The 16,017-nt window shown below is 40.5% G+C and overlaps 1 protein-coding gene across 5 annotated transcripts in view; it reads right to left on the bottom strand.

The window, feature by feature from the left end:
- Positions 1 to 4,629: 4,629 nt before the first annotated feature.
- celf5a (cugbp, Elav-like family member 5a) overlaps positions 4,630 to 16,017 on the bottom strand; it is a 175,961-nt gene continuing 164,573 nt past the window's right edge. For 2 of the 5 annotated variants that reach the window (XM_039606282.1, XM_039606280.1), the window contains exons 8-12: positions 12,309 to 12,524; positions 11,902 to 11,991; positions 10,911 to 11,054; positions 8,708 to 8,871; positions 4,630 to 8,252 (exon numbers count right to left, since the gene is read on the bottom strand). In XM_039606282.1, the coding sequence (XP_039462216.1) occupies positions 8,744 to 8,871; positions 10,911 to 11,054; positions 11,902 to 11,991; positions 12,309 to 12,524 (578 nt within the window). In that variant the 3' untranslated portion in view covers positions 4,630 to 8,252; positions 8,708 to 8,743. Of the gene's footprint in view, positions 8,253 to 8,707; positions 8,872 to 10,910; positions 11,055 to 11,895; positions 11,992 to 12,308; positions 12,525 to 16,017 lie in introns of all 5 variants that reach the window. The other 3 variants (XM_039606279.1, XM_039606278.1, XM_039606281.1) reach the window with 2 other exon arrangements.

Raw genomic sequence — 16,017 nt, forward strand, 5'->3', positions numbered from 1 at the left:
TTAAATAAAGACAATGTGACATTTGCATGATGTGTGATATGACAGATGAAACCTGCCACGATTTTTTAATCTTTCACATGTGAATCACGTTGCAGATGGCTGAATGTGATTCAGGTCTTTCTTGGCAGACTTCATCACCTCTTTCTCGGTATTAGCGGGAAGGAAGGCGAGGATGGAGAATAGTACTGGCAGGAAAAATGTAGTTTTTGGGCGGTCCAGCAGTAGAAAGAAGTACATTTTCTGAAGTATTCTACTTTAGCATGATATTAATGTACTTGCACTTTTAGATTTAAATATGTTTGATATCCAAATAATTTCCCAAGCTGTTGTTATCCATATAAAGTAACAATTTCAGATTTAGACATTAAAAATGAACAATCAACCTACAAGATACTTCCCATGCAGTTTCCAAGAATTTCTTTAAAAATTGCTTTAACCAAAAATTTCACATTTTCATTATTATCCTTTTTATTTTATTTTTTAAAAGATCAACAACACTACGTGCCATATCTCCAATGACCCTTTGATGAAGTCTGACAACTATGATGGGAATCAAAAAAATCACAATACCTAACTATAAATGAAAACCATTTAGACCTGCAACAGTAAATTATTTCCTATGCAGTGTATTGATATCAACGATCTATTAATGTCTTATAAATGACATAAAACACATGGCTAATATTGTGCAGGTCTCCCTAGTGTCTCTAAACAGCTCTGATTTGTCTGGACATGAACGAAGGAGCTCTGGGGGTATCCGTGCTGTTGGCGGTGGATTCTTTGGGTTGTGGGGTTTGACCTTTGAGGATTAAGCTTGCTCTGATGGATCCCGAGGATGCTTGTCTAAATTTGGATTTGGGGAGTTTGAGTCTGGATCAGCACCTTGGAGTCTTTGTCATGTTCCTTGAGCGATTCCTGAGCTGTTTCTGTGCTGTGGCAGAGTGTGAAGCCGCTGCTGACAAGGAGGATCGTTGCTGTGAAGGGGGGTATGTGGTGACAACAAGGCTCGCGTGGGTGGTATGTGTAAAAGTAACATCCACAGGGATGGCAGGACTCAAGGTCTTTGGGTCCTACAGATGATGTTTTTAATGCCATGACTGATTAATGTATGTGTCAGATACACATTGTGGAATAGAACATTGGAATTGCTATTTTGGTACTTTTACTTTAGATAAAGACTTTGAATGCTTACCTTACAACTTTCTATCTGACATATCTTTTCCTCCAAAGGTATGATCTCGGCTCAGTTGAGATGATGGCATCACACCGTGTTCCTTCCGGTTTGCTTTAGAATTTTAAAGTTAAAAAGCCGCGAGTCTCGTGACCTTGCAGGACAGATTGGCACTATAGCTTACATAATAACCCAATGCAAGAGCATCCTCTTATGCAGTCTGTTTAAAGGTGGCGAGTTCCGTGACATCTTTTGAACATTTAAAACATGAAACGCACTTTTGATTGGCAGTGAAAACACACATTTTCTCAAAAACTGAAAATGAAAACTGTGTGAAATATTCCACGCTCCACAGACTTCACAGGAATCCTGTCAGGGAATTAGCACAGAGGATGTAACATGTTGCCGGAGACTTTTCAAGCCTGTAAAGATTGCTTGTCCACCCTCTTTGAGCCATGCTATCTTGACTTTCCCCTGTAAACAAGGACAATTACCAAGCTAATGAGTTGAGAAAAACTGCTTGAGTGATTGATACTCTCAATGGGGAAATTAATTTGATATTAATAGAGCACTTGGCAAGATAAATAGATAGTGGTGTGTTAGTCCTCTCCTTGATTGATAATGGCTAGATTGATGGCTGTCTTAATGCAAGATGTGCCTTAGCCATAAATGAGCTGGTCTTGATGAGGAGCGATTTTTGTGTCACGAGATGATCAAACATTGAGAGCACTGAGTGCTTATATTTATTTTGGTAGGATTTTTAAGTACGCAGGGATGCTGGAGGTCTTTTTAACTAAATTGGTTTTACCAAGAAGAAGAACACAACTACTATAATAGAGGATAAACAGAGCTTACTGCATATGTAAATTTTAAAAAAAGACACGATTTATTTATGCTAAATGATGCAAAAGATGTTGGTCAACCATAGCTGTAAATTCCCTCATCTGATCTCGTGAGATTCTGTTTGCTCCCTAAATAATCACCTTGCATCATTCCTGCAATTCCTGATGACTCATAACCTTAACCTTCTGTTGCTGAAGCATTTTGCTTAATGACGCACTCACAGTCTGACTGTTGCACCCCGTAAATGGCACCCAACATACTCGTATATTGCACCCTGTTACATGGGTCAGCGCTGCAGAACAAAGAGTGAGAAGTTACTCATTTCTCAGGGAGTTTGCACCAGTGTGTGTGTGTGAGAGTGTGTGTGTGTGTGTGTGTGTGTGTGTGTGTGTGTGTGGTTTCTAGTTGCAGCGATTACACAGCTATCTCATACTGCAGGCTCCCTCATACCTGACCAACTCAATCTTTCTGCGTCTCCTCAATAATCAGAGTGACAGCGAGCAACTAGACATATCTCACCCGCTGGCTCACTGCAGAATGGGTATTGACCTACATATCAAATCATACACTTCTGGCTTGTGTGATAGAGATGGGGGAGGGGTGGTGGTGGGGTGCCGTATGATTGACAGCGCCTTCTTTGGTAAACACGTTTCATCCCCCGGGTATCTCCCTCTTCGTATGTATTTGTTATAGGCAAAAATCGCACGTCAAAGACAAACGTCCCGCAAATCCTACAAGCTTGGAGTTAGTGCGGCTTCAGCAGTGTTTCCTCCGCTACTGTAACAGTAGAGAACAGCTGAGAACACCTGGCTGTCTGAGTGTGTATTTTTATTAACGAGCCTATGTCACCAAACTTTTAACAAATGGCCCCCCGGCACCCTGACGCCCTGAAAAACCCAGCTCGGAAATTAAGCATCTGCATCATAAATCTTGGAAAGTTACAATAATTTGCAATTCACTCCCTCATCAAAGGCAATATTACCCTAATTTATTATCTCCCGGCACGAGGGGTGCGCAAAGGCCGTGGAGATAAGAGTTTATCAGGAGGGGGATTGATTTTCATTAACTGATTGTAATAAAGATGAACTGCCTGCCGTGCGCACTGACCAAGAGTCACACTTTATTGTAATTGGGACAATTTATTTCATGAGCCAGTGGCTCTACTTTTTTGTCCCTCCCCCTTTTTTCTTTCATATCTATCTCCGCTCTTCAAAATAGGAATCTTATGTCTCAGCTGTTCTGCTTCTTTTGTTACAGTGACTGCTGATGTATGAAGATGATCATTACAAGATGTATGTGGAGACAATTCAAATGTCAACAGATGTTACTTTAGATTTAGCTTCTGGCATCAAAGCAGTGCCACGGTTTTCTAAACTTGACTGATGGCCCGTGCCTGCCTTATATCAACTTATTGCTTCCTGCTTGTCTGCATTGTAATGATATTTGTCCCCGTTATTCTCGTGCAGCGTTGCTATGACACCTCTTCACTGGGATTTATATATTTAGGTTTGGTTTTTTTTTTTGGTATTTTGTTCCCATCAACCATTTCCTGAGAAGTACGTTCCTGCAACGGGGAGAGCCTCAAGTGAAAGATAACCAAAACAGCTCTATATGTTGGATCATAGTTATCACATGAATATAAAACGACTGGAATTCCAGTCATGATGAATTCCGGAGTCGACTCCCGATGATGTGAGCTGTAGAAAATGGCTTCATGTGAAAAGTTAAGTGTTTAAAATGGTTTTAAACAGCAGTCCTGAATCCATAAAGGGCCGTTACACAATTACCGCAGCTTCCTCACTCAGCGTCAGTGACAGCCTCTGAGGTGGTGAGCAACATCTACGTCCTGTAAAAGTTTCAAGCTCTTGGACATGCCAAGGGGAGCGAGTGCTTGTGCAACAGCGCCCCCTCTCTTTGCGCCGCCGCGGTTCAGCACTTCAATGCAAGTGTGAGAAACGAAACATCCAGTTTGAATTTTTATTGTAAAATTGGAAAAAAAGGAGAGAAAGAGAGAAAAGCCTCGATAAGCATTTCTTTTTTGATACATATCTTTATCTTACCATAACCGTAAAATCAAATAAATAAAACTGGCAAAATAAATAAGAAAAATAAATAATAAATAAAATAAATAAACATCAAATTACATATTTGACCCGATAATTATAAAATTATTAAATCATCAGTCATTAATATGAAGTAATCTAAGCAGCAAGTATTAAGAAATTTCAACAGGGGAAAAATGTTTGGTTTCTCAGGCTAATACAGAACACATATTTTTTTTTCCATATTTTTTATTTTTTTATAAAAAGATACTGCTTTCCCTGTCAGTTATTCCATGCTGTACTGACGCTGCCACAAAAACAGGTGGCGCTCTCCTTTTTTTTTTTTCTTCAATAAAAAAAGAAAAACAATACTACCTGTAAACAGCATTTTCTCCTCCGGGTTAAAAGAATAATACTGAGATTCTTCTTTTTGCGCCCTGTATTTCAGTAAAGTCTACTCACAGACTCCATACTGCTGTTTCTATGCTTTTTGTACGCTTTGTGCTGAGAAACCAGAAAGTTAATATCTTTAGAAAGCGAAACCCTCCCCCCCTCCCCCATTTCATACCCCAAACTGTACGTACCCAAAGAAAGGTCCTGTGCTGATTTTCCATAATTTACAGATTTCATATTTATAATAAGCTACTATCCTTAGCATTCAAACCATAGTTAAAGAATCATACTGTTAATATGAGTAGTACCATAATCATAATCTTTAACGCCCCCAAGCCCCCATTGAGCATGCTCAGAGATCAAAAAGGGCACAATGGCAACATGACAAATAAATAAATAAATGGATGCAAGAGTGAAAATAATGTAGAAGATTGACTTTAGCTTGACCACATGCACTCTAATTTTAAAACTACAGGGATAATTACTGATAATTAGTAACTTACATATTTTAAACAAATTATTGTTGGTGGGATTGTAGTCCCTTTCTCTTTTCTGAATCTATAGATATGTATATATAGGCCTATGCACTACATATAAAACAGGACAGTCATTGTAATTTAGTCAAATTCATCTCTTTTCTTTTGACCAGAAACGAGACGTTCTGCGAGCTTCTGCGATGGCCAAATCTATTTTCTTTTTAATGACTCCATCTCCAGTAGAGATCCCATGAGACAAGATATTTTGACTGGGTTCACATGGCCCGGCATCACCTGGGGAAAAGGGAGGGCATATATCACAGCTCCCTAAAGCTGTGAGAAGAGAATAAGAGTGACTTCTCAGGGGAAAGACGACACCCTCAGGCAAATATATAAAAATCTAACCTTTTTACTGAAAATGTACATTATATATCACTACATCCTGAACTGATCCTCCCCCTACAATATTATACTACTTCACAAAATCAAATATTTTATTCCACTAAATATTTCCTGAAAATTACCGTATTTATAAGAGTAGATTTAAAAAAAAAAAAAAAAAAAAGAGTCTGGCACAAAGTTTTCAGTCAGGTGAGGAAATGTGGTGGTTAAACTTGCATAATTTGGCAATTCATGACGAGAAAAGGCATTTCAAAAAACTCCTTCTTAGCGCATCTAAATACTGCTTGCAACAGAATAAAACACACATAGTAACCGGGGATAACATTTACACCTATTCTACTGAAAATGATGCACCCCCCCTTTTTTTTATAATACTGATCCAGTGAACATTAATCACACAAATAAAAGAAAAAAAGAAAGAATTGCTGGGTGAAAGTAACACTAAATGAACGTATGCAGACATCAGGATCTGGAGAATCATTCTGGAGGATAAAATCGTTATTCCAGACTACAGAGGCATACGCAGTGGTCATGCTATCTGAAGACGCTTTAGTGTATGGGACAGCATTGTGATTACATGTCTGAAGCACTGATGTGTCTGAAGTTTAGAGCGATGATCAGAGTGCTGAGATCTCTCAGAGTCCTGAGGGGTACGATGCTTCAGAGTGTAAACTGAGTCAATGAATCTGATATTGAAATAAAGAATGTAAGTGTTACTCAACAAATCGATGAGTGAAATAGAAAAAAAACCAAACGGTGCATCAGATTTCATCTCGGACGCATTGAATGTGTGTCTCTTTGCAAAAACAGAAGAACAGATAACACGAGTTTGGTTATTTAACCGTATCATCCAGGCTTGATGTGTCGTGACCACACTGCACAGGAGCCATGTGTGACCAGCACTAATGGTAAGCTGTCATCCTGTTGAAACAGCAGCAGCTGTAGCAGCTACACTTACAGGCCCGCTGCTGTCTAATTGATGGATCATTTTGCTCTTAATTTGACCTCCTAAGGCTGGTAATGCCAAGGCTTCTTCTCTCTGTGTAGAAGCTCGCACTGTGCTATTATACCCTTTCAAAAAAAAAATACAGTTGCTCTTCACTGAAGAACATGTACAATCTCCTCTAAGCACCATATACAGATCTCCATGCCTCCACCCTTTACCATAATGATACCGATCCAAGTGCCTTCAAAGTGTCCCACGGGACACGCTGCCGTTCTGCGTTTTGGGATTCCTTCAGGGACTCTGGATGACAACACGGGAGAAAAACATCCAGCTACTGAGAGAGAAATGAACTCTGTCACTCAGTCAATTCACTCAAAATGCCAATGTGTAATTGATTGCGCATCTCTCGCCCTGCGGTGCTGCTCCCCATCTAATCAATATTATCATTACCCTAATTATGCTGCGGGTTAGCTTTGGGGCACCCGTGAACCGATGGTCCCTATTAAGAGAGATATGCTGGCACTTGGAGGTGAGGAAAGAGAAGCAGGAGGGAGGAGGAGAAATAGGAGGGGAGTCTGCTCCCGCCTGCTGAGAGCAGCTGGAGGAGCTTGGCAGTGGAAGAGGGCACGACCCGGGAGGGACCACTGTGACACGCCGATGGAAATTTTTACAACTGCTGTCAGGCTCATTTGTATATTTTATTAAGCAGTTACAGATGCTGTGCTGTTTTACTGCTGCGTATCCAGCTCAGCCGGGTGGCACTTTTACCACAGTGCTTTATGGTCAGATTATCTGTACTATCAAGGCTTTAATGATGACATGGAATGAGTCGCAATGACGATCAATTATGGAACCGCAACACACTGGCAAGAACAGAGGACAGCAACGCTTGGCTAAATACGCTCTGGTTCTTTTGATGTCTGCTTTGAGAAAAGGTTACTGTGTCACTTTTGGCACTAAAGGACTGCTTTCTTCTTCTTCTGACACAATAACACAGACGGATCACGCTTCCGAGATGAAATGCTGCGATGCGGATGACGTAACGAGAGGCAAAAGAATATATCTGAACATGCCCGAAAAAATGTCTAACCCATATATTCTACGGCACTAAAATAGTATAGCTTTACTTTTTTTTTAATACATTTTTCTGTTTTGTTTTAATATTTTCAAACCCAGTAACTATAAATGTAAAAGGAAAAAAAAAATCAAAAACCCTTGCTCTTTTTTTTTCAACCTGAAGCTAGTGTTTCTTCTTAAGTTTAACTTGTAATATTATTAGTAGTAGTTTGCAGTATTAGTATCATTAATACTATATATTACTGTTCAGAACAATAAAAATGTTTGGTCCTTTGGTCCCTTAGGGGTGAAAGATTTGCAGTCCTATTGTTGCTAATGGAAACCTCAGTGGCTGCACTTCTGCGCTTGCTGAGAGAGACGGGGAGAGAATAAGAGAAAGAGGGAAAGTGAAAGAAAGTCTGTCAGTGGACATATAGAATAGTTTCTTTTTTTCCACTGGTTTTTTTTTGATCTTCAAGTTTGAACCCTCATTTGTCCAGTACAGTAAAAGCCACAAGCGCCTCTTTCCTTATATATATATATATGTGTGTATATAATATGTATATAGAAATCTATTTGTTGTTGCTGCTTTTCGTTTGTTAGTTTGTTGCTTAATTAACAATTCAAGTCTCAACAAGAAAAAGTTCTGTTGTTCAGTTTCATCACTTCTTTTTTTCAGTTTTTTTTTCTTCTCGTCTTTCTTGCACTGTGCCATCTGTTACTGTTAACGTCCCCCGGTGAAGCGCCTCCTCATTTCGCATCTTCCTCTTCTGCCGTAACCTAGATCTTCATAAGTAAATGCTGATATGTCTTCAAAAATTCCATATGTGTTGATTTTTTTTAAAACATATTTTGCTTTCAAAGAGAGAGAAAAAAAAAGTTGAACTCCTCCAAAGATAATATCTTCACGTGTCCTCTAAAACCTAGAAACAAAAAAAAAAAAAAGAAAAGAAAAAGAAGAAAAAGGCCATTTCAAATCTCACTGCTCATTAAACTGTCAATCCAAAGATCCATTTCTTTAAACTTTGAGTAGTTCAGTATGGTTCTATTATATCAGTCTAATGGTCTGGAGAGAACTAACCCACGCTGCCATACCAATCAATCATCGTCAGTCACAGCGATGACAGATTTCGCCTTAATTAATATGCCTACAGTGCTGCACATCAAATCAACCCCTCAACATTTCTTTAAATATTAAAACTGTAGAAACCTTTAATGTTTAAGCCTTGCATTCACAGAACATATAGCAAGCCAATACTTATCAGTCTAACAATATTTACTTGCCAGGAACAGTCAGATGGCATTATTTGAACCTTAGTTACATCTTGAGCTTAAAAGGACAGAGTGGTGAAAATCAGTAATACTCTTATGGGCTCACCTGTGCTGCTGCGATGAATACTGAAGGTAGGCTGTGTCAGTAAGGGCGGCTGGCATCCTTCGGTCTCTTTAACTGGACTTTCAACCTCTTCATCCCAATCTGAAAGCCATTCATGGCTTGAATAGCTGCCTGTGCGCTAGCAGGGTTGTCAAAGCTCACAAAACCTGTGTAAGAAAAGAAAAACTTCATTTACACTAACTAAAAATAATATAGGCACCTTAACAAGCTTTTAGGGGAGAATTTTGGAACATTTTTATAAACAATATTTACTGTAAAAAGAAAGAGGTGGAAAAAAAGGCAATCATAATCAAAATGTAAGTGTTCTGTTGGCCTCATTACGTCCTGTGTACCTCTAACGGAAGTCTAGGTGGTGTTGTTGATGCAGGAAGGACTTTAGTGTAGCCTAACAGCTGCTCAGAGCTGGTGACAGCCGGACACGAGGTGGCTTTTTAATGAAAAATAGGCCACAAAAAGTTTGGGGCTGTTACTGTCAAACAACATCGCTCTGCGCTCGCGCTCTCTCCTAGTTGACTGTTTTTGTTTGGGAATATAATATTAAGCTGCATTCAGAGATGAGGACATGTCCAGGATTTGGATAAGAAGCATGCATTTGTTGATTTTGTGCGGTGTAATAAAATGATGAAACAGTGCAGAGAATCAATGGCCCTAACTCGAAATAAGCGTTATATTTTATAGCATGTTTTACAGCAAATTTAATGACTGACGGTTAACATGCCTGCAAAGTTTCATTGACTCAGTGCTATTCTTTTAATTTTCTGACCTGTGAATGAGTGAAAGAGAAAAAAAATCACAGAATAAATGAGTTTGATCAAAACAAGAGCAAACACAGAATGATGATCATAGGAGACAAATCTGCTGCAGACACACAAAACCTCAGTGCATCTCCCCGAGATAAACCACCTCCTCAAACCTATGAACATCCTGTTTCCATCATGTGTAAAAATAAAGCCTTGAGAATTCAGTGACCAGAAATTTCAGTGGAGTGTGTCTCCGCCTGATGCGCTCCACTGTGTCTGTGGTGTCATTAGGAACAGCTGATGACCCATGAAAAACAGCAGGAGGCTCTCCACGTCCACTGCCACATGGGAGGGAGTCTACATGGCCTGCTTGGCTCAGGTTTGGCCCATTACAGGGGAAAAGGTGGGCTACAAAGAGCCGAGCTGAACGGAAGTCTGAAGAAAGTATAGAGGCGGGAAAAGGAGGTGACCTCCTAACCCGCCATCAGCTTAATGCGTTCAGGCTAGAAACAGAGAGGAGATACCCGTTTAGAGGTCTAAGCTCGGTTTCTCTGTCTTTTACACCCCATCAATCTAAGTTTATTCCCTCTTTCTCCTTTCTAGATTAATCACACACATGTGTTCCCTCCTTCCCCAGGCCTAACATTATGTTGTAAATGCATAGTGCATAAGTCAATACTGCAAATAGCTCCTCTTTCATGAATTTATATATTATTAAGTCCCCCAAGGGAGACGGAACTGGTGATCAATTTCGCCCAAGGTTCTTTGGTTCTCTGAAGTGAAAACAAAAGCTGATCTATAATTGTCCTTTTCCTTCCTTCCCCTCAACCATCACTGCCTGCCTTTTTGTAAGCCCTGGGGTTGGACGCGCATGTAGGCTGCCAGAGCTAAATGGGACAAGAGGTGTGGAAATGTGTGAATCAGCCTCAGCGCTGAAGGTATTGACAGATATTGGGGTTACACAATGGTGATGAGGATGCTGATGCAGCACCTCAAGGTTTCCAGGTCACACAGCCGGCAAGCAGAAACAAGGACGTGCGGTCTGATCGACTACATCCCGATTATTTTGGCTGCGATGTACTCTGCACATTGCTTTAAAAGCGCCGGTGCCAAAACACAACAGTCATCAAGATGCAAAATTAGGTCAGCCTGTCAGGGGTAAGATCGCTCAGTCCTCCCTGTCTGTGAGCTGTCAAATGTCATCAGAGGCAATGGTATATACATTATATATTTACAAATTTGGTGTTATGTGTTTAAAAATAAAGGAAAGAGAGACATTTTACTATTTAACCTGTATAAATTAAGACTGATTTATTATTATTACATTTATTTAGAAACAAGTGTCTTTATCTCTCAAGCCGGGGTCATTAAAAATGGACTTGATATAATGTCATATTATATCAAGTCGGTCTTGGACTGTGTGCGTGTTGCAGTGTAGGACTCACCAAAGCACTTGCTCTGGTTGGTTGCCCTGTCCATGAAGACCTTAGAGGAGATGACGGTACCGAAGGGCAGAAACATTTGCATGAGTTCGTTGTCTCCAAACTCCTGTGGCAGGTGGTAGATGAACAGGTTACAACCCTCTGGACCTGGTTGCAGAGATACAGTGAAAGTTTGATAGAAAAAGAGAGAAACAGCAGTCAGTTTGTCTTTTTCAGACATACATATCACCCAAAATAAATACAGAATATGTGCAAAGGGCTGTCTCAGACATATGTGGCACTACCCATCATACAAAAATAAATAAATGATTAATTAACATTGGTAGAATTAGACAATACAGTCTGAAATGAACATTCATGCATGAGCATCCACTCTCATGATTCCTTTATATGTGGCCTTAAGATGCATCTTCACTGTTCCTGCACACACCTGGCACAGGCTCAAATCATAATTAAAATATACATTATGTGTTGCTATTTTATTAAAAAAAATTAAATAAAAATGCAACACGAGTTTATTAAAATCATCACATTGCAAGCTGAAAATCTTCAAAAAAAGCTGTCCCAATTTTCCTGCCACCATATTTTTTACATTTTCATTAATGTTGTTTATATGTGCATTTCATCCACACTTACTGTCACAGCTGGCTATTTTAACAGATATACTATTACTTATTAAAAAAAACATGGACCTGTGTTAATATATTAAGATGTCGAGTTTAATACATTGACGCTGCTCTACATCAATCCCCATGTTTTACGTCGAGACGAGACCTGTTTACAGTCTCACACAGTCCGCTCTGTTTATCTATTAAACACAATGAGAATGATGTTAGAGTGATTTTCTTCTCTCGCTGTACAACAAGACTCAAAATGAAGTGTGTACAGTGTAAAAGCAAAGCAAGACTGGTCTCTCGTGCTCATCTCCCTGTTTAGCCATTACAAAGTATGAGGCATGTGAAGTGTAAAAGCAATAATGTTCTCTCACCCTCACCTTCTCTCTGCTGCTGCTGCTGCTGGATGACCTGTGGTGGTTGGGGCAGCGTTTGGCCAATGGGAGTCAGCGTAGTGGCCGGGTAGATCGCTGCAAACGCGAAGCAGTAGAAGAAGGAAGGAAGGAGGCAATGTGAGAGAGATGAGTGCAAAATCGGGGATCCCACAGAGAACGGTGTCAAGGATGCTTAAGGTCGATCACACAAGCGTAACACGTAATCAAAGCCTCTCTGATGTTTCGTTCTGAGGCGCTGTCCTACACTAGCTGAATACATACCACCTCACGCTACTCACGCACCACATAGCCTGCAGTTATTGTCTCATAGCTGCTACTCATTTATAGTGTTTACACGCCAGTGCAAAACCTCAGAATAACAGAATCGCAAACAAAGCCATTCCGTCTCCTACCTGTGTACTGCTGTACACCAGTGAAGGCTTGCTGGAGGGTGTCGGCAGCAGTGGGGCTCTGGGTGGAGTAGGGCGGCAGGCCGTTGGTGTACACGGTCTCCACGGCAGGGTGTCCGTTGGGCTGATGAGGGATGCCGGTGAATCCGTTGACGATAGGCGTGACGATGCTGGGTACAGCGGAGGTGGTGATGTTGGCTGGTGGAGAACTGAGGCCTGCTGGGAAAAAGGTTGGCTGTTGAGCACTTCATCTGGATCTCTGCGCATAATACTACAAGAGTTGCACAGCACTCAGACTTACACTAGCAGGCAGACACGCTTTTTCTCATAAAGTGCCGAGAAAAACAGTTCTCTGTACACACACGCACACACTCACACATTAAACACACAAAACTCGTGACCACGAGCTACACTGTGTCTTCTCTCTAATGCAAGGACACGGGTGCAACGTGAATCTGTCACATATCCGCCGTTTGTCGTGACACATCCTGCAGGATAGCTGGGGAGTCAACCTGTGAAAAATGAGCCTGTCTGTAGTGTTTGTGCGATACCCTGCTGGCTTGTACTGCTCAAGATGATGAAACCACTATGCAACTTCTGAGAAAAAAACAGAAAAAGGCGAAACAGATCTAGACTAGATAGAAGCAGATTACAGGGGGAGATTTGCTTGAATGAGCAGGTAGCAAATACACAAAGATGTCTCCTACTTTTACACATCATAAAAAAGAGAAGACAAAAGAACAACAGTTGGCAGTTTGACAAATGGGTGGGTCATAACATATATGGAGCACGCCTGAAAGGCAGCTGCAGAAGGGTTCATGAGTGGAATCAAAATTGGATGCTCCGTGTTCTCTGTCATTCAATGCATTTTAAAAAGGACCCTCCTTTAGAAAGTGCTTCCAATTATGCCGGGGACGTCAAAGTGCCCATTCTCAGCAGAATCTCACTTTGTGATGGTCTCTCTAAAAGGGCTTCTCTGTGGCAAAGCATCCAAGCTCATTGAAGTACAGCTCCCCCGAGGACCACCTCTCAATCTCGAAGCCCTCACCCTGATTGGACAGAAAGCCCAGGTTGTCACAGAAACCCTTCAGCATGCCATATTTCCACAATCTGGGACCTCAATAAGGGACCTCTTATGAGTAGATTAGATAGAGTACACAATCACAACCAGCTCACGCAAATTGTACACTGAGATATGTGGCAATGCAAACAAAAAGACGCAGTATCACCAGAGCTGGGGTCTTACTCAAAAGCATTACATCACCCCAAAACCACATTACCAGCTGAAACCTCCTACTGCTGACTCCTATCATCTATGTTGGATTATTTTTATTGCTCTCTATCAATAATTGACCCTTTGTCTTCATTCCTCCCCTCTCCTACTCTGTTTTATTTTCCGTCTTCTCTCCCTGTCTCAGCATTTAAACCACGAGAAAGCTGACAGTGGAGGAGGCAGATGCAGTGACCAGGGGAGTTGCCACAGTCCAGCGTGAGCTGTTGTGTCTTTTGCACTGGTCTCCTTTTACTTTTTTATTTTTTTTTTTTATGAAGCCTCCCCATGATTGCTTGTTTCCTGCAGAGCTGTGATGAATTAGACTGCAGCTTCAGCCCATTCTCCTACCAGGACCCAGGAGAGCGCCGCTCCTATTCTGAGGGCTAGAGACAGCCAGTCTGCTCAGGCCACACGCACTTTACTGTACCACCAGATAATGCACCCTCTCCATCATCAGGCAAATTCATTTTCCAAGCTTTAGCCATAGTGTGGGAGCACACGCCTATGTATTTGCAGCAGTTGTGCAGTGATAGCAGGAGTAGCAGCAGAAGTACTCGGTGGTAGCAGGGACCCCTTATGTGCAATTTCATAAGTTCCGGGGTCAGCAATTACACATGACATCGGTACTGAAGGAGAACACACGAGAGAAGTCGCAGATTGGGGCCACTGAGTCCAGTCTGTTCATCATGTTAGAAATGCCACAGCAAGGAATGAACAGAAGTCTTATAAACACTACATTATCGTACCACAGTCAGTAAAGAGTGAAAAAGGGAAGTATTACTAAGTCTCCTGAACTAGATATTTTCATTTTATCCCTCAGTGGACGTATAGTTCTTGCATTGTGAAAAATTGCACTCATAGCTTGTTTACAATGTGCACCCAAGAGTGCTGATATACATGTGGCTGTCAGGATGTGTGGCAACTATCAGGCTGTAATGACATGTTGTTCTTCACTCTGGCATGAGTGAATACAAAGCTGTAGGACAGTAGATTACATATTCCATACATTTTGCTCTGAACTATAAATTTTCTGTTCTTTATGACTTCACCAAGGAACACTGCACTGCTAAACAGTATGCATATGTGTTTGTCCAATACATATACTTATGTTGTGGAAGCAAAATTACTCTCATCTTCTTGAAAGCTTCTTCTTAGAGGGAAAAACTGTTGATTTGCTCCTTGCTAAGGAGAAAAAGCCTTCACATGCAACAGAAGTATTTATTATGCTAATTATATATTGAAATCAACAAGGAACGCTATACCCGAACTGGAGAGTGCAGTCATTACTGGCAGAAGGACTGTCTTTTGCCAGAGCAAGTAATAAGTACTCAAAACAGATGCTTTCATCTAACTGATTTAAAATGCGACGCATTTAGAGTCAAAGAGAAAATGTCTGTCTTCTGTGAATAATACCGCGAGGGTGGGGGTAGCTTTCAAAGTCCAGTTGTGATCCTAAGAAGAACTCCGACTTTCAATACTGCCCTTTAGATAAGGAATAATCAAGCAAATCAAGTGTGACACAAAACAAATGCACTTCCAAATGAATGTGTTTTATTGTTACTGAGTTTAATATAATTTTTCATCTATATTTCAAAGCACATAAGTAGTTTTCAGTCAGTACGCTAATTATTTGTGAAATCCTCCCCCTTGCTTGTCATCTCCACAGATCATTTAATAAATGGTTTTGAAAATGCAAGTGTATGCTGATGACATAACTCTGATCAGCCGCGCCGCAACAGCTTTTCTGGCTTAAGTGGCAGTGAGCCCAAACAAATAACCAAATAATAGCCAGGGTAAAAACTAAATACTAGTAAAATTCCAATGGACATAGCCACTATGGTTTCTGAACTTCCATTATGAAGTGACAACTTCAACATGTTGGCCATCAAAGACGTTCCGACTGAGCGTAACCTTTGACTGTCTATTTTTGTTTATTCTAAAAACAATCATCCTTCTTTACTAAATAAGACTTGAAAACTCCTGCATTAAATTTTATACTAATTTTTTTGTCACTGTATTTTAACCTCTGTTGGTCATCAAAAGGAAGGCAAGTTTAAGGAACCTCAACACTAGCTCCACTTTACAGATTCTGGGGCTACTTCAGTTTTGTTATACTGAGTACATATGATATGTAATGAAATTCCAACAGAAGAAAGACTCAAAAGCATGGAACTCCAAAAAAAAAAAAAAAAAAAAAAATCTTACTCATGGTAGATTTTTAGTACATAGAAAAAACACTGGAGATGAGGCAGCAGTATAGAAATAATGCAAGGTAAAGTTTGAAACGCAAGTTATGCAGAAAGAAAAATGCGTGGAACATTATTCACATAATGAAGAAAGGCAGTATACAGATGAAAGGGAAGGACAAGGTTGGCATGAACTATGGCAGGTCAGGCATTCACAATGAGTGGGTGGGAACATGAGTACAGAAGGTAAAAA

Source organism: Oreochromis aureus, linkage group 23, assembly GCF_013358895.1.
Source record: "Oreochromis aureus strain Israel breed Guangdong linkage group 23, ZZ_aureus, whole genome shotgun sequence".
In the NCBI taxonomy this organism is placed as follows: domain Eukaryota; kingdom Metazoa; phylum Chordata; class Actinopteri; order Cichliformes; family Cichlidae; genus Oreochromis; species Oreochromis aureus.